The following is a 17,400-nucleotide window of genomic DNA, read 5'->3' as shown; positions in this document are numbered from 1 at the left end:
TTCCACCTTTATTTTAGTCAGATGTAAGTTAGATGTTTTGGGACATTTGTACACTGGGCTGTCCTTGAAAACTACGTTTAATCATTCCGCTTCACTTACATTCCAGCATCAGTTTTAAACATATTTAATTCTTTTTCAAGCAATAGTTTTAATCAAATTTCAGCTTTATTCAAGTTTTAATTCAGCTCATTTTAATTAAACTCATTTCTAATTTAGCCATGTTCTGATATGAACTAGTGTTACATTTTATTTTATTAATTTCAGGTTTTTTGTTTTAACACAGTAATACATTTTTTTATTTTTTTTATTTTTATTATTACAGTTATTATTTTAACCATCAGGGTTTCCTTGACTCTAACACCAAGTGTGTTCACTCCATTTCATTAAATACTTTTAATATTAGTCCAGATAGAGCATACCAGTAAAAGCTTGTGTGGTCTACATGTGCACCAGTTTGTGAATATGTTACTTCCTCCTTTATGACTGTCATGCTTTCTACTTCCTCCTGGTGGGCGTGGGGCTCTTCACCCCTCTTCCTGGTGCTGCTTTGGGAGGGGCAGGGCTAGGAGCTGAGGGGGCGGGGCTTGGAGCAGGCTGGGTCTTGGGCTGAGGGATCTCAATGGGAAGCTTAGGAGGGATGATTGTTTTAGGGGTCAGAGTTGGTTTCGCCTCCGGGATTTTCTCTCCGTGGCGGTACACACTGACCTGGAGAGAAAGAGGTAGAATAAGACATAATGTGAGTGTTATGTAGACATTTCCCTTCAATGCATTTGCAATACTGTTTGTGCCTGTGGCAGTAAAAAATATCTTATCACTATCAGTTATCTTTTGAGTTAAACTGTCAAATCAGAGCCAGACAAAACCCACAAGGTCAAATTTCATCTCTGTAATGGCTCAGAGTTACAAGTGTGTTCACAGAGTATCTCACTGTTAGGCCCAGAAGAAAAGACGAGATTTGTGCCACAGATGGTCAGAAATATTTCACAGCTCTGAGTAAATCCTGTAATTTGCGGCATGTAGCGGTGACACGCACCACTATATCCACAGACTCCCCTCCGTATTTGTTCTGGACAATCATGGTATATCTGCCAGAATCCTCCATGGAAACACCTTTGATCGTCAGACTGGCAAACTTGCCCTGGTCCAGGGAGACCACGTACTGAAAAATGAAATCAAAGGTTAAAAAAAACGACAGAGAGGCAGCACAGGGACTTTAGCATGATTTAACATTTAAAACGCCCGTCACTTAAGATTTTATTTAAAATCTGATTCATCTTGCAGTCAGAGCAGCAGCATGAGCTTTGACAGCCACCTCCCTTTAGCAAAAGCTGAGCACTGCCAGATGGACACGGGGAGTAATGACCAATTCCAGTCTATTATATTCTGCTGAGCCCTGTTAGCTCAACCAAAATATGAAATTAAATGACAATAAAAACATGTTCCATCTGCATCTCTTCAGACCACAAAACAACACTACTGATGTTTAACGCCTTCGGAGTTAAAGTATGTTTGTGTCGATCTGACTTGCACTTAGTGAGTGATGCTGGCGACACAAGTTTATTTCAACTCTGAAGGCTTTAAACATTTGATGCTTAAAGCCTTCAAAAAACAAAACTATTGATGTTTAAAGCCTTCGGAGTTGAAGTACACTTGTGTACACTTGCTGGCACTACTCACATAATACAAGTCAGATTGACACAAGTACACTTCAACTCCGAAGGCTTTAAACATCAATAGTTTTGTTTTCATGGTCTCAAGAAATGTGGATGGAGTACACTTATGTTGATCTGACTTGTACTATGTGTGTGGTACCAGTGAGAATACAGTATTTCAGTTTCCCTCTCTCATACCTGCCCGCTCATTTGCGAAGTCTAGGCATTAGTACATTTTTATGGAGTGGCACTCGTAGCAGGCTAATTACATTCCTATTAAGAGAAACGCTTGCCTTTAATTTTTAGAAATGAAAAGCTCTACTGGCCTAAAAATCAAATAGACCTAAAAAGATGCCACATTCGCAATTGATGGGCCTTTTCTAATTAAGATGTCATATGGCCTTGGATAATTGCATTCATTTGTTAAACCAGTGTAGGCTAATCTGTGGGTTGCTAGCTTCTCTTTAGATTGAGTGAACTGCTGTATAAAAAGACATAATATAAGGCTATTATAGTTGTTTTGGTGTTACTCAGAACACGAAAATCTCATACTTAGTGACAAAACGTAAAAATTACTAAGATTGTATAGTTTTACAGTATTATCTATTCCTACTCTGAGTTCCAATACAATGTTGTCTGGATCTGTATACATGTCTGTTTGTTTTTCTGTTAGTATCGTCAGTGGCCTCTGTGGTATCTACGTAGGGGAGACGCACTCCTGAGATTTGGCAAACACATCACCAAGGACATCAGTTCTTGTTTTCAACAGATTATTAGCAGGTGAGGGAATTAATAAAGGAGAGGGCAAACTTCAACACATATTCCACCTGGACCGGGGTCTCTCAAACTTAAATCTTCAAAGCCGCGAGGAGCCGCAGGATGCTGATGCTGTTGAAAGAGCCTCCACTGACTGGGGATAGACTGTAGACTCGTACTGGCTGCCAAGTAGGTCAGTGAGTTATAAGAGGTAGATTTGTTCCATTGCAGATCCAGGACTGTACTGATGATGCTGACCTCACCTAAACAATGTAGATCCTTCCAGTGAGGGAGTGTGAGAGGTGCAAAAAGCAGGTAGAAGCCCTTTGTTTCTACATATGGAGGCTGTACAGAGACTTCAGTCAGTTTCAAACAAGGAACCTTGGCATGTCGTTTGGGATGTTGTCTATTTCAACAGGTTCAATTTTGCATTGAAACATACACTACTTAGACAGTACTTTGTTTATTACCACCTCAATATTTCCTCCACTATTTCCAGATTTTCTCTTTCCATTACTTTATATTTCCTTATTTTTATCTTATTTTCTCTATTCGATATGAAGTGGGGTTTATTTTCCATCTCATTTTCTATTAATTCCTACATTTTTTCAGTGTTAGTATTAGTATTATCACTTTATATTAATTAGCATGTAATTTTTGCAAGAATTGCATGGCAGCATGTCAAGAATTCTTCCAGTGAAATTAAAGCTGTTACTGTAGTCATGATTATAGTATGTTGCATTTTGACAATATGTATCTGTAGGATATCACATAGGTGAATATGCAAAGAGTGTGCATAATATTTGAACTCAGTCAAAGCTGCTGGGAGTACCACAACACAATCCAGTGGCCATGTTCTGGATGTGTAAACCCCATAGTATCACTAGATAAGTTAACAGAAACATACTGTGGCGATGCTGTCTGATTAATAAGGTAATTAATCATGAGAGAGGGAATGGGGGTTGGTTTGTGAAGGGAGTACGCAGCTTGAACAGGTAGCAACAGCGTTTGAAATGTCTGTTTTCTGTTCATGTGGCCGAAGCATTTACCTGATCACCAGGTTCCACATCTGTTCCATTCTTCAACCATGAGACCTGAGGCTTGGGGTCTCCACACACTGTACATGTTAAACTCAGGGTCTATGGGGAGGAACAAAAGATGACTTAGACAAACGTACACATTTACGGAGACTAAAATCACACAGTCACAGTTACGCCAAGATGCTTACCTTCTTTTCCATAATGGTGACCACATCAGGCAGCCCTCCCACCACCTTACCGCGGTCTGGAACAAACCAATGTTCATATTACCCAGCATTCCTATTGTTTATCATATTGATGATGAATCATCTTTAAACAGAAGTAACTATAAAAGTAACTAAGAAAAAGCATAAAGAAAGAAGCAGATAGGAAGGATGAACTCACTCTTCTCAGCGTAGGCCTCAGCCCTGAAACACAAAGAAAAGTTAGAAATGTTTCTTTCTCTGTCTTATACAGCATCATACACAGCACTGAGTGCATCAGGACTACCAAATGTAAGCCTGTATTGGACATGTAGTGTAGCCAAGTTTGGTTATGGTCTGTTTCCACTGACCACATGCATAATATCGTTTCCATTTTTGGGTTAGTAGCAGTGGTCAGATGGTTTGGCACAAGGCATTTTGGGTTTACAGCCAAACCTCATTATACTGTAGTTTACTCTGGGACTTAACAGAATCTTTTCAATGAGAAAAATGATTCTGCTTTGTAATAACTGGGTGAGGTCTGTTGGATCAGCATGGAAGGGCCAGAGGTCAGCCACAGGACCAGATGGCTGAGGGAACTCTGCTCTCCTTTTGGCATGTTGATGCTCAATCAAAAGGACAACAGGGTGTCACTTGTTTCAATGTGTTTGTAAAATCTTGTGCTTAAATGTCTCTCTTTGAATGCTAATTAGAAAAGGGATTTGGACAGTTTCCACTCTGCATGCACTGTTTAGTGTCTGGAGTTTCAAATGATTTTTCTAAATGGATTTGCAAAATTCAGTGTGTGGGGTTTCACTTTTGCCCAATTAGCCAAAGGACCCAGAAGGATCTCTGCTACCTGACTGCGTCTATTTTTGAACATTGATTTTATCTCAAATTATAATAGACTGGACTTTTTCAGAAAGCAAGGCTCTGAGTTTTGGGATTCACTCAAGTTTTGTTGATGGAGAGCAACCTTTGCTGAAGTTGATCAGCAAGCATTCATAAGTTGAGATACAGCTTTATTTACTGACATGACACATACATCAAATGCGAACATGCAGGCTGTCTGGCACAGAATAGTATGTAAAATACAAATCTAATAGCTGAGTGCATGTTCCAACAGAACATTTCAATAGCAGCCGTTCAGCTTGCAAACACACATGGATAGTTGGCATTTCCAATAGGCTTTGACCAGAGGGTGCAAGCATAAAATAAGCCTAGCACAGTTTACTGTATGCTTGGGCTTCATTGGGGAGCATAGACTGTATAAGATATGGCTGCCTTGATGATGTCACCCATAGTCCTCTGAAGAGCCATTGTGATGCTCAGTGACATTGGCTCCGGCTGTCTGACTCAGCCAAACTCCTGACTAATCCAAAAATGGGCAAAGAGGTGGAGCGTGGGTGGAGATGAGGCGAGCAGAATGAAGCCTGGTTGCGAAGTCCTAGAGGCTAGCTGTCACATCATGTAGCCATGCCCATAAACATTCACCTCCCTGTACAGTTATCATGAACTGGCTTTTAAGATCAAAAGCCTTTTTTGGACCAGGCTGTAATCATGTTTATTTCTGCTGTTTAGTTGGGCATTTTAATATGGGGGTCTATGGGGGTGAAAGGCTTTTGCTGCCTGCAGGTTTTGGCACATCTGCATTGGCCTCAACCTTGGCGGCTGGCGCTTGTTGGAAAGAGACAATAATAAAGCCCCTGCTGGGATCTCAGAAAGGGAGTCGTTCCAGTGTTTTCAAACAGCACAGCAGATGCATCAAAAGCACGGCCTTTCTATCAAGCCTTCAAATTGATTGTCTCATTGGAAATGGTGTGTTGGATCTACATGCACCTTGGTCAGTTAAGGAAGTTATGTGTGGAAGCTCAGCTCGAGTTTTCTGGCTGTACATGTCTGCAGTCTTTACTCCTTTTGTTCTCCTAAACAAACAACGGCCTAGTGAGCAAAAACTTTTACTTATGGTGATTAAAATATAAATATATCCTTTATATATACTAATATATACTTTGAGATACAATGAGATGTCATACTTCAGGTTAAGATGTGAAGGAAACAGGTATTCATCATTTGCAGTTATTAGTGTGACTAAAATATAGGCACAAATAAAGAAAGGTTGCTAGTGGTTCTTACTTGAGCTTCTGGAACTCAGCAAAAGCCTTCTCATATACTGTAAAAGACAAAAAACACAACTTCACTGTCAGTGTTCGCAAAAACTAATTGTCTTTTTACCTTATTTTAAAGTAACACTCACCCAGGAATCGACCTTTTCAGTATAAAAACCTCAACCCTGGCTTCAAATGAGGATTTAAACCTGCATCTGTTGCTTGCTCCTTCTCCTGCAGCAGTGCTCAGCTTTAATAGATGTCAGTTAAACATACATCCATCCATCTTCTATACCGCCTATCCCTTTCGGGGTTGCGGGGGGGCTGGAGCCTATCCCAGCTGTCAATGGGCGAGAGGCGGGGTACACCCTGGACCAGTCGCCGGTCGATTGCAGGGCAACACACAAGACAGACAACCATTCACGCTCACACCAAAGGGCAATTTTAGCGTCACCATTATTGGTCTGTGGGAGGAAGCCGGAGTACCCGGAGAGAACCCACGCATGCACGGGAAGAACATGCAAACTTCACACAGAAAGGCCCGACCCAGGAATTGAACCGGCGACCTTCTTGCTGTGAGGCACGCACACTACCTGCTGCTCCACTGTTCAGCCCTCAGTTTAACATATTTTGGTGAAAATGTAAATTATCTACTTCATGACATAGCTTCACAAGGAGGAGGAGGAGCAGTGCAACATGGAAGCAGTGCATTTTTCCAATATTTGAGCTTTTTGGAACATATTGAGTGTACTGGAAGGACAGGGGAGAGGCTGATTATGCCTTTGATGGGTTTCTTTGGGGGGGGGGTTGTGAAAAAGCAAACTGCTAAGTTTTTACAGCCAGTTTTGGAGCCAAGGAGGATGAGTGTTTGATACTCAAAAGTGTCACTTCAAAGTCTTAAACTACAGATTGAAGCCAAGAGCTCCATAAAAACAAGTTACCGTGTAGTTTTCAGCCCTCTTTTTAACTGTGTTATCAATAAAAAAGAGTGAGTGACACTCGGAGAGAGAGCAAATGAGGTACTGACCATCACCGCTGAGGTCCAGTGTGCGTTTATGTGAGTTTTCAGGGTCAGTGATCACAATGGAGTACGCTCCTTTATCCCTCTCTGTCGGCTCAATCACCTGTGAATCAATCAGTTAATTAAGCAATTGTTTATTTCCACTTGCATGTCTTTAATTACTGGCTTCATTCATCTACCGGATAATTACAAAGCTTTAAGACAAAAGGTAGAAGGAAGATACACTGTTTGATTAATGAAGTTTAATGAATTTTAAAATATATGATGTTTTTATTCATTAGCCACCCCCTTTTAAAGGTGACATTGTCTATTTAGTTTGTCTAAAAGTTGCCCTAGAATCACCTCTGCTAAGACACTCTCAGGACTTCTAAGCAACATCAGTGATCACCAGTGCCGCTGCCAGAAGGGCTTCGCTGTCATAAAATTACCCGTGTATGATCCACTTAAGAGGCATATACTATTCAGCATCGCACAGGAGATGATAATACCTCCATTGTTGCCATAGAAGGGGTCCCTCCAATCATAACCTTGTCACTGTGGGAGAGTTTAGTCTCACTGAGGAGAGGAGAGGAGACGAGAGGTTAGTGTGTGTGTGTGTGTGTGTGTGTGTGTGTGTGTGTGTGTGTGTGTGTGTGTGTGTGTGTGTGTGTGTGTGTGTGTGTGTGTGTGAGAGAGAGAGAGAGAGAGAGAGAGCTGGTGAAGCCTGCTTCAGAGGTAATGGAAAATCATGTTTACATGCCTGCCTAATGTTACGCATACGGATACCAATTTCGCTCTCTTGCTATCTGTCGCTCCCTCACACGCACTCGCAGAAAAGACGGGGAGAGCTTCAAAATCTCATCTCCATAATTTTTTTGGTCTTTGTATAATTGAATAACAGCTCTTCCGCCCACTGTCTCTCTATTTTTCCTCGTTCTTTTTCTTTATGTCTTTTTCCCTCTCTGTCTTTCTTTCTGTCCACTCTCTCTCACTCCGATTCCCCTCCCGCCACATTTTATAATCTGGAGGGTACGACAGAGTGCTTTTAAGTGCAGAAAAGCCTTACTTCTTTATAGAAAATGATAGGGGTGTGATTTTTGTCACAAAACAGGGCAATTTTACTGCAATAACCAGGATAATGAAAACACTTGCCAACAGCCATCACAAGTTTTATTATGTGGCTTATTGTTTTTGCCACTCCCAGCGGTTTAACTTGAGAGAAAAGCAAAATAATGTGTTTTTGGTCAGCATGTTTATAGGCAGACTTAAAAGAATACTCTTATTCCTCCTAAAACCTTTCCTACGACTGCAGATACAGGAGTGATTGTTATCATTATTTTCTTCTTCTCCTCCTCTGGTAGAAGCTGTTGATGGTGTTGTGGTAGAGTGCTGTTTATTTCTTACCCATGATACCAGGTGATGTTCATCTCTGAGGTGTAATACTTCATGTGACACTGCAGCTGAATGCCTGTTGCTGTGCAGTTAATCACCAGCTGTGCTGCACTGGCTCCTGGAGGAGGTGATGGGAGGTGATAGAGGTTGTGGAGGGCACATTTAAAATCAGAATCAGACACATATTTTCCATCTGCTGCTGGATAAGCTACCCCCTCCCTCTGCTGGGAGAGCAACAGGATGCACCTTTTTTTAGCTCAGAACAAATCAGATAAAATGAAACCTCCATCTGCAGCCATTTGCACATGTAATATCCATTTCAAGACTTTCCTTTTTATGTTACATTTATCCAGCTTAGAGAGCAGAATTGTACTAATGAAGCAGAGTGCAGACTTTGAATGCTGCATTCAATGAAACACTTCAAAAACCAGAAACTTTTTTTTGTTGAAAGAGCTCTTATACCCAAAAGGGAGTTTCACACTACACTATGACTGTGTGGGACTTTGCTCACTTCACATTACAAGTGTACAAGTGTGTCATCCACCTGGTCACATCACCATGGTTTCCCATTATCACAGTAATGAACCCTCTTCTCCTCTGCAACCACTGCTGTAGCAGTGGCTGCAGAGCTGTCAAGTGACTGTCTCTTAAAATAGGAGTAAGATGCTCCTCCACACTGTCACTGTGACAGCGCGGTGGAATTTTAAAGTGATTTCACCACATGATGGCATGATGGCCAAATGCTTCCAGCATGACAACTTCTGCCACATGCTGATAAGTGTGTGTGCCTGTGTGTGTGTGAAGCAGTGGGATTTTAAAGCATGAGCCCGGTGATGGATCTAAATCTCTTTTATAAATTTAGATCATTTGTACGTCAGACCGTCAATGTGTAGAGGAAGATGATGGTGATGTTCAGGGCTGTTTTTAATATGGATTTCTGTTATTGAGCGCCTCTATGCATGTGTGTGTGTCAAAGGCAGATACCCACCAGCCAGTTGGCTGATCTTGTCAATGGCATCGTCAAAGACTAGAAGAGAGGCAGAGAAACATGGGGTCAGGGAAAGAGCCAAGATGATGGAGAGTCACGATGCTGCCCTCTGGTGGCCCCATTCAAATTTCAGTAAGAAGAGGTTTATTCAATTCAATATTCCTTTATTAGTCCCGCAAGGGGAAATTCCAGATTGAACATGTTTACTCGTCTGGGTGTTTGCTGCTGTGAGGCAACCTGTCTCCATACCCTGCAACTCAGTATACCTGTTACCATTACTAAGCAATTAACTGAATATTTCTGTAGTGGTGTTCCAATTTAGATAAAATGACAAAAAAATGTATGAAGAGCTGCATCTGTCCGCTAATTCTCTCCCTGATTAGATATATACTAACCTCTAGTACAGAAGGGATAAAAGATGATCTGACAAGGACAGTAATGCTCAGGTCTGTCATCAAAATGTGTACAGACGTTCAAGCTTGAAGGACTACAGAGTGGCAGCTTAATTTTATTCCACCCAAACTTTTACAGGAACATTAAAATGGATTTTCTCTGGATTAAATACAGCCAGCAGGTGAGCAAGCTGTCATGTGGCAGGAACTATTTTTATACAGTAGGCAGAAAAATAAGGTTAGGGTTAGAGGGTTTGTTAAAAATTCATTAGTTTACCATGTACAGATACAGTTTATACATTTTATATTTTCCCTGTCTCCCACTTTTTAATGAGCATCAAGCTCATTTGAGAGTTTATGCTTTTCAATTGCCATTCTACTGTAGGTCATTATTTATTTTTGCTCAGTTAGACAGCCAGCAAGCCACTGAATTACTCAGTGAATCAGTAAGATAAATTAAGTACGAGAGAGTAGGATGTTTACCTTTTCCAGAGATATCAATTTGGCTCATATCTTGTCCTCTGTCATCACTGATGGTGGCCTTATAAACCCCTGCAGTCTTCAGTGAAAACTGGAGGAGAAACAGTAACCATATAAGGAACAGAGGGAACACAGTTTCTAAATCTGACCACACTGTGAAGTCTGTAGTTTTTGAACAAAATGTCCTCGCTTTTGGATCGTCAGAGAAACACTAAATTGTGTAACTAACCATGCGTAGAGGTAATGGTATTGCACACAGTTTGATAGCATCCATAAGATAAACAGTGCCAAAGTGCAATTACCAGTTTAATTGGCAGTTTACAGACTCCTGATCCCAGGTCAGGCTTCACATCAGGGATGATCTCTGTGTCTTCTTTAAACCAGTGGAACACTGATTCCTTCTTCAAGTTAGCAACCTGCAAGGAAACACATAATCACAAATATTATTTAAACATTCAACTTTATTGTCATTAACAAGGTTTTTTTTTAGAGCTTCTACGTAGCAGATCATCAATCCCAATGGCACCAATTCATATGGACCCAGCCCAAAAACTGCATCAATCTGCCTCTAAAAGTCATTTAGCAGTCGCGGGTTTAGATGTATTGCACTTCATCTTTTCATGGCAACCAGGGAGTGGAACAGATCCATTAGAGATGTTCTGCGGGTAAAATCACCAATATAAATTCACTTTAGTTCCACCTTATACAAACCTGTTAGCAATGTCATTAATGCAGCACACCTCAGATTTTATAACTCATTACAAGATGCTCATCCAACAAGTCAGTGATGTGTGAAGTTCAGTTTATGCAGGGGTTCATTAAGACCAAGTGATACCTCACCGTCTTGACTCTCATCCCATCTCATGGATAAGAAAATGACTCTTTCCCTCAACAGAAGCTGGCCTGTAGTTATTTTTAAAATATATATTATACCCAAACTAATCAATGCCACCAATTACAAATGGAGCCTATTCCTGCAAAACGGTTGATGCCTGAAAAGAAGTTAATGCCCTCTGTGCATAATCCCTCACAGCGTTCACCCACTTCATTCCCTGCATATGTTTGTTGTGTTTCTACGTTATTCAAAATGCCTTTATTCGGGCTAAACTAACAAACAGATTAAACAGATGTCAGCGTCAAATTGTCTCTAGGGGCATGAACAATACTTTGATTTTAAAATTGTTTTGATTATATCCTTCATGCCAACAAAGCTCAGACAAAATCCTGACAGTGTAATTCTGGTAATTTTCAATCTCGACCTTATCATTACGCAGCATTGTCTCACTCAGCCTCCACAGAATGGCTAATCAGCTATCTGCAAGTCAGCCTCCCGTTTGTTTAGAGTGTAAATATTCAATGATTATTGAGTTTGGGTTTACCTTGCAGATCAAAGTGACGGAGCAGTCGTCTCCAACGTGAAGTGACAGGAACTCACTGAAGTGGGGCCCTGTGGTGGATAAAGGCAGGAGAGAAAGGCCCAGGGAAGGGAAACTTAAAATAGATTAGCTGATTGTATGAGCTCTAAGAACTGCCTTGTGCTTGAAGTATGGATTTAAAATTCTAAATGCTAAATACCACAGTGGAATCTGCAGGAGCACCTACACCAGCGATTTCTAATTTAGGACTTATTTTGTCAGGTAGCGAGCCATTTGAAATGAGTCCATTTTTAGTTTTAAGTTTCCAGCTCCCAGTTGCAGTAAAGCAGGTCTGTTTCTTTTCACTGATTAGATTAGTTGTCTCCCAGGCAACATAGTGGTCTACGTCGAGTAAGGCTCATACGAGCTTAAAAGTGGATGATGTTTTGTGTTTCTTACCCTCTTTGACTCTGATGTACTCTCTCCTCTGGTAGTCAGCCTCAGCCAGTGCTGCCTTGAAAGCTGTGTGCACATAGAGATACACATAAACAGAGAATAATTAAAAGATCAAAGCGTTGCCAGTAGTTGCTATAGATTCTTGCAGTGGATTAGCTGGCTAATGGTTCCTTGGATGAGAGTGGAATCATAATTTATGGGAAAAAACACAACCGAATGGCTTCAAACCCACCTTTACATTTATCAACCGCAATCATTTCCGTAATGTAGTCTCTTGTGATAGAGATACAGATACACATATGTACTGCATATGTGTCAACAGGCTGTGTTCATTCTGGCTGAGGTGGATAAAGAGACCTGGCCTCTCTTACCATCTCCAATCAGAACCAGGGAGCTCTGTGCTTTGCCTCCTCCGTCTGTGATCTGGCAGGTAAACGTGCCCTCGTTCTCCTCGGTGAAATGGTCCATAATGAACTCAATGATACCTGTAGAGACGTCATGACCCATCTTGTTGGGCTGCAGAAAATTAGAGGTGGTTGTTGTGAAAAGGCCCTAATGCACTCAAAGACAGAGTTTGTGAATGTGGATACTTTTAGCTGTGATATTATGGCTCTAATGTGGCAATATGCAGCTGACTGAGTCACGGTCAGCATACATCGAGGGCAGACACACAATTCTTTTGGGGTTTTTGTCCCCATTTCTCACTGTGTCTGTGCCTTAAACTATAGTGTATCTTACATCAGCTCCAGACAGTTCCTTGTTGTTGGCAAAGAATTTGTAGGTGACATTGGAAGAAATCTCTTCAGCCTGCAGCCAGAACCTCATTCTGCCTCTCTCCAAAATCTTATAGGCCAACTCTGATTTCAGTGGGATGACTAGAGGAGAGAAGAGGAGAAAGTTAAGGGTTCCAAAACATCATTGCACTTAGTTACTAATAACTTAACCAAACTGTTAGTCAGAGAAGAGGACAGGAAGGGAGAGGAGAGGAGGCAAAAATAAGAGAAGTGAATAGTGGTTAGGCAGGTGATGCAAAAGCAGGTAAGACTTGTTTGGATCAAATAAAAAGGAGAAATGTGCCCCTAAAAGAAGAAAGAAATCTGAAAGGTTCAAAGCAAGTCAGAACAAAGCAAAATGAAGGCATGAAAGGGAGAATCCGAGAAATAGAGAGAGTGGGTAAGACAGATTAAAGACGCAGCAGAGGAAAAAGCGTAAAAGAAGAGAGATTAAAAGGGACAAAGAGAGAGATTATGAGAGATGGAAAGAGTCAGCCAGAGGTACCTACTTGGGTGTCTGATATCATAGCTGAGTGCCAGCATCTTTGCCAACTCTGAAATGTGAAGAGACAACTTATTCATTTCACGCAGCCATGGGCGCAAATAAGCAGCTAAAATACACGTTACACTTTGTACACCGATGTCAGTTTATCATGCACTTTGACGGGGTGACTCAAGTACCAAGTTTGGAGCTGGAGAAGTCATTACTGTAATTGTGTTTAATAGGATGAGGCAAATAAATGCACACACACTTCAACGCTGTGAGGAAGATGATACATTGTGCTCAGTGTTCTTAGAGCCTAGAAGTGGACCCCATGATCTATTCTGAAACTGCTCTAACAACCTGTATGAAGAGTTATAATATGAAACAATCTTTCCAGGGACCTGTGATATGAGTGAAATATGTCACACCTTGTGTAGTAGGAGTTTCGAAAGCATTCTAAGTTAGGCTGAAAAAAACTGTGGGCCAAATGGGAAACAATCAGTGTAAGGCGCACTGAATAACTTATTATAGCCTAGCAGCATAGTGGTGCAATAGCAGGAAAAATATTGTGAAACTTTCTGACAGAAAGCCCTTTGCCATGATGACATGGTTTTAAAACACACACACTGCCCCAAGCTCGGAGAAATGTTGTGAGCAGCGTGCTCTGCTGGCATTCATCTAATGTGGAATGAAATTGTTTGTTGCCTACATGCCAGTGTGATCGTTTTAAAGCGCTGCCTCATTGCTTTCATCTTTGTTTCATCCCACACACGGCCTTAGTTCTTCGATACGTGGTTTCCTTTTGAATTTTGCTTTTGCTACTTACAGCTGCTCAAATAATCATGATCAAGGCACCCAAAGATATTTGCATGCATTACTTTAGCAGATGGATATTGGATATGGATCTTTAATGTCATTTAATTTAGTGTAAATGCTAATGAGACGATGAAGATAAGAATGGCGCCAATTCACACTGCAGTGTGTAAACAGTAATTTATAATCTGTCAATCTAGGCTGTAAGAGAAAAGATGTTACTGTAGACAGAAGTCAGTATTGGATTTCTGTACATTTTTAAAAGACTTAGGTAGGGTGGTTAAGCACCAGAGCCACACTAACACAGCGATGGGTAAAATCCTACCTTCAGCAGAGATTGTATAGCTGGATGACACTCCCTCTGTGCTGGTGACAGAAACAGAGTACGTCCCAAAGTCCTCTTTGTCTGCGTTCTTAAAGATCAGCTTAGAGCTAGGAAGCAGACACAGAGAGACAGACGAATAGAGACAGAGGAATGATGAACATATTCCCCACACTGAGGGAACTCGCCTTCCTTATGGGGGCAAAACATGAGTCCCCATAATGTAAATCATTGAATTTAAAGGGTAAAGGTTTGGGTTAGGGTTAGGTAAGTCTCCAGGAAGTAAATGTAAGTCTGTGTAATGTCTCCAAAAATGATAACACAACTCTGTGTGTGTGTGTGTGTGTGTGTGTGTGTGTGTGTGTGTGTGTGTGTGTGTGTGTGTGTGTGTGTGTGTGTGTGTGTGTGTGTGTGTGTGCGCGCGCGCGTGCATGCGTGTGCATGCGTGTGTGCGCGCGTGTGTATGTGAACGTGTGTGTTCTTACTGGCTGCCCTCAGTCTTAATCACCACTCCTTTGGAGAAGTCTGTGATTTCTTTATAGTCTTTCTTCCAGATGAACTGAGAGCCCTCGTTTATTTGGCAGGACTCGAATGACAGAACAATGTCCCCTGTCTTCTGATCCACAACACAGGACACGTCCTGGGAACCTTCAATCCACAAAGACACAAAAACACACACAAAGTATTCAATTTAAAACTGCACCCATTCAGGTCTCAGGAACAGAAGGAATGTAGTCCATCATTTTTATATTTCAGTGCTTTTTATTATATTTTGATCTTGCCTCCAGCGTTTTGAAAAAGAGTGCATCATTCCAATTTGGCAAAGCCGTGCGTTCACTGTGTTGTTTGAGATTACTGATGGAGAATTGTGACATGAATCTGATAATCTCCTGTCTGTTACCTGCCACAGCCTTGGCAGTCACAGGGTCAGAGGGCATTGAGGCCATGCCCACTCCTGAGGGGTTTACCCCACGCACTCGGAACATGTAGCTAGTGCCCTCCACCAGACCTGTTACCTAGGAAACAAACAAGAAAAAACCCGATGTTGTTGATGGGAGGAGAGCCCTCTTTGTTTTTACACCTGTGTTGACCATCAGTTTGAGAAAATTTGGCAGGTACTGTGACATTAACTTTTTCCCACAACATCAGAAACCGTTGCAAAGTCAGTTTCCGAGGTAATTTATTTAGCAGATGAAATAATGACTGCAGTCATAAATTCTGAGATCTGGCAGGTTCTCCAGCAGCAATATGCTAAATTTATTGTTTTATCCCGCTTTTTTGGTAATAAATTAATAACATTTTTATTCACTCATAATGGATCTTTACTGTTGTGCAGCCCGTCTTTTATGAGGCCACTAAATATTCTCTGCATTACACAGTAATCAAATACATGTAATCTTGATTTGTTAGCTGACTTACCAGTGTCACATACGAAATAAGTCCCCTAATCGCTGCTACTTTTCATTCTTAAACTAAACCTATCCATCTGCCTTCTCTTTTGTTTATGCTGGTCTTAACCCAGTAACTGTTTACTTTATCCACTAGGTGTCAGTATCACACAGTTTACTCTAAGTGTAACACTGTACAACAGTGTATAAATCACTGTAAGCTGGTGCAGAAGGTTCAAACAAAATTTACACAAGTTTGAAAACATTGTCCTCACCTTGAGGAAGCGGTGACTGACAGCTGTCTGATTGAATGTGGTCCACTCAGAAGTGCCCTTCTTAGCGTACTCAATGTGATAACCTGTGATTGCTCCAGAACCAGTGTAGACAGGCTTTTGCCACTCAACCACCAATGAATTATCTCTCACTTCAGTGAAAGTCAGGTCATGGGCAGGACCTAAAGAGAGGGAAGACATTTGTACATGTGTGGACATTTCAAGGACATTTTCATTCACTCCCTTCCTCCTGGTTATTGAGGCTACATGGTAGACATCAACATGTATGCCATAACCTTGTATATGCTTCATGTTTTTTTTGGCAAGTTTCAAAGTTTGTCCCTGAGTCCGTCAGAAGATACTACTAACCAGGCTCCGGCATAGTCCACGCCTCACAGGTGAAGTCGGCTGAATGTTTGGAAGCTGATCCAAGGCCAGCCAGGTTGGCTGCGTAGACCTGGAACTGATAGACTGCTCCCTCTGTCAAGCCCTCCACCTGTCAGTAAAATATTACCATGGTCATTAACATGCCAGTCATCATTACCTTAGACAAGCCGCTTTCCAAACTCACACAAGCCAACCGTGCACAAGGTAACCAGCATGAAACAGTGGATAGTTGTAGTAAATGAGCACTTGGTGAAGAAGTTGCTTATCCAGAGATCCAAACTAACCCACTAACCAAACCATTAAAACAAAGATATATGCCTGAAACTTTTGTTGTGGTATCAAAGATCAACCAACAGGAGCACTTGTATCAAATTTATGCTAAAATTGTAGCCCCTTCTTTAGTTTGTTTTGATGTTTTAAAGTTAACAACATACATTATCATACCTTATAAAGCCTTTCTGTGATTGGTGGGATGTGAATCTCCCTCCACATGGTTGTTCCGCTGCGTCTTTTGTCCACATAATAGTCCTTGATCTTTGCTCCTCCAGAATGAAGAGGCTTCTTCCAGTTCAGCACCATTGAATGACCGTCACAGTTCAGCAATGCAATGTCGTAAGGAGCAGAGGGGGTGGCTGAAAAGGCAGCACTGCATTTTAATACTTAGAATTACAATACTACTAATGATAATAATTCACAACCATCAGATAATCACATCCTCATCAGTAATAATAATGAAAAATAGAATACAATACTGACTGAGGGCAGCCTTAACAGTCAGAGGTGCGGACTCCTGGGATTCATCACTAAGACCCAGCTCATTGATAGCCTGGACACGGAACACATAGGTTTCTCCTTTGGTCAGGCCACTAACCACAAACCTGCAGAAACAAGCACATGCAAAACCGTATAATCAAAAAACAGAGACACATTTCTGAGCAATATCTGTTGGCTTGAAAACATACTTGGTGCTCCTGTGAGGTTTGTGATTGGCCGAGGTCCAGTCCTTGGACCCCTTCACGCACTGGTCGATGTAGTAGCCAATCAGATTATTGGGTTCCTTTGGAGGAGCCCACTGGATGAGGACAGAGGTGTCTGTTTCCCTGGTAGCAATCACCTGGCCGGGAGCAGATGGCACACCTAAAGACAGAAATTGACATTAA

The 17,400-nt window shown here is 41.4% G+C and overlaps 1 protein-coding gene across 1 annotated transcript in view; it reads right to left on the bottom strand.

The window, feature by feature from the left end:
* Positions 1-358: 358 nt before the first annotated feature.
* myom2b (myomesin 2b) overlaps positions 359-17,400 on the bottom strand; it is a 29,301-nt gene continuing 12,259 nt past the window's right edge. The window contains exons 15-39 of the mRNA XM_070958302.1: positions 17,203-17,377; positions 16,997-17,118; positions 16,685-16,872; positions 16,223-16,349; positions 15,857-16,035; positions 15,095-15,209; positions 14,679-14,841; positions 14,197-14,303; positions 13,084-13,128; positions 12,540-12,676; positions 12,173-12,317; positions 11,805-11,867; positions 11,370-11,437; positions 10,293-10,406; positions 9,994-10,081; positions 9,119-9,157; positions 8,143-8,248; positions 7,248-7,314; positions 6,766-6,862; positions 5,767-5,803; positions 3,833-3,855; positions 3,637-3,692; positions 3,458-3,547; positions 1,034-1,159; positions 359-705 (exon numbers count right to left, since the gene is read on the bottom strand). Coding sequence (XP_070814403.1) covers positions 496-705; positions 1,034-1,159; positions 3,458-3,547; positions 3,637-3,692; positions 3,833-3,855; positions 5,767-5,803; positions 6,766-6,862; positions 7,248-7,314; positions 8,143-8,248; positions 9,119-9,157; positions 9,994-10,081; positions 10,293-10,406; positions 11,370-11,437; positions 11,805-11,867; positions 12,173-12,317; positions 12,540-12,676; positions 13,084-13,128; positions 14,197-14,303; positions 14,679-14,841; positions 15,095-15,209; positions 15,857-16,035; positions 16,223-16,349; positions 16,685-16,872; positions 16,997-17,118; positions 17,203-17,377 — 2,687 coding nt within the window. The 3' untranslated portion in view covers positions 359-495. The remainder of the gene's footprint in view (positions 706-1,033; positions 1,160-3,457; positions 3,548-3,636; positions 3,693-3,832; positions 3,856-5,766; positions 5,804-6,765; positions 6,863-7,247; positions 7,315-8,142; positions 8,249-9,118; positions 9,158-9,993; positions 10,082-10,292; positions 10,407-11,369; positions 11,438-11,804; positions 11,868-12,172; positions 12,318-12,539; positions 12,677-13,083; positions 13,129-14,196; positions 14,304-14,678; positions 14,842-15,094; positions 15,210-15,856; positions 16,036-16,222; positions 16,350-16,684; positions 16,873-16,996; positions 17,119-17,202; positions 17,378-17,400) is intronic.

This window comes from Chaetodon trifascialis, chromosome 1 (genome assembly GCF_039877785.1).
Source record: "Chaetodon trifascialis isolate fChaTrf1 chromosome 1, fChaTrf1.hap1, whole genome shotgun sequence".
Taxonomy (NCBI): domain Eukaryota; kingdom Metazoa; phylum Chordata; class Actinopteri; order Chaetodontiformes; family Chaetodontidae; genus Chaetodon; species Chaetodon trifascialis.
Note: the sequence above shows the minus strand (reverse complement) of the source record. Positions and strands in the feature narration are given on the sequence as shown.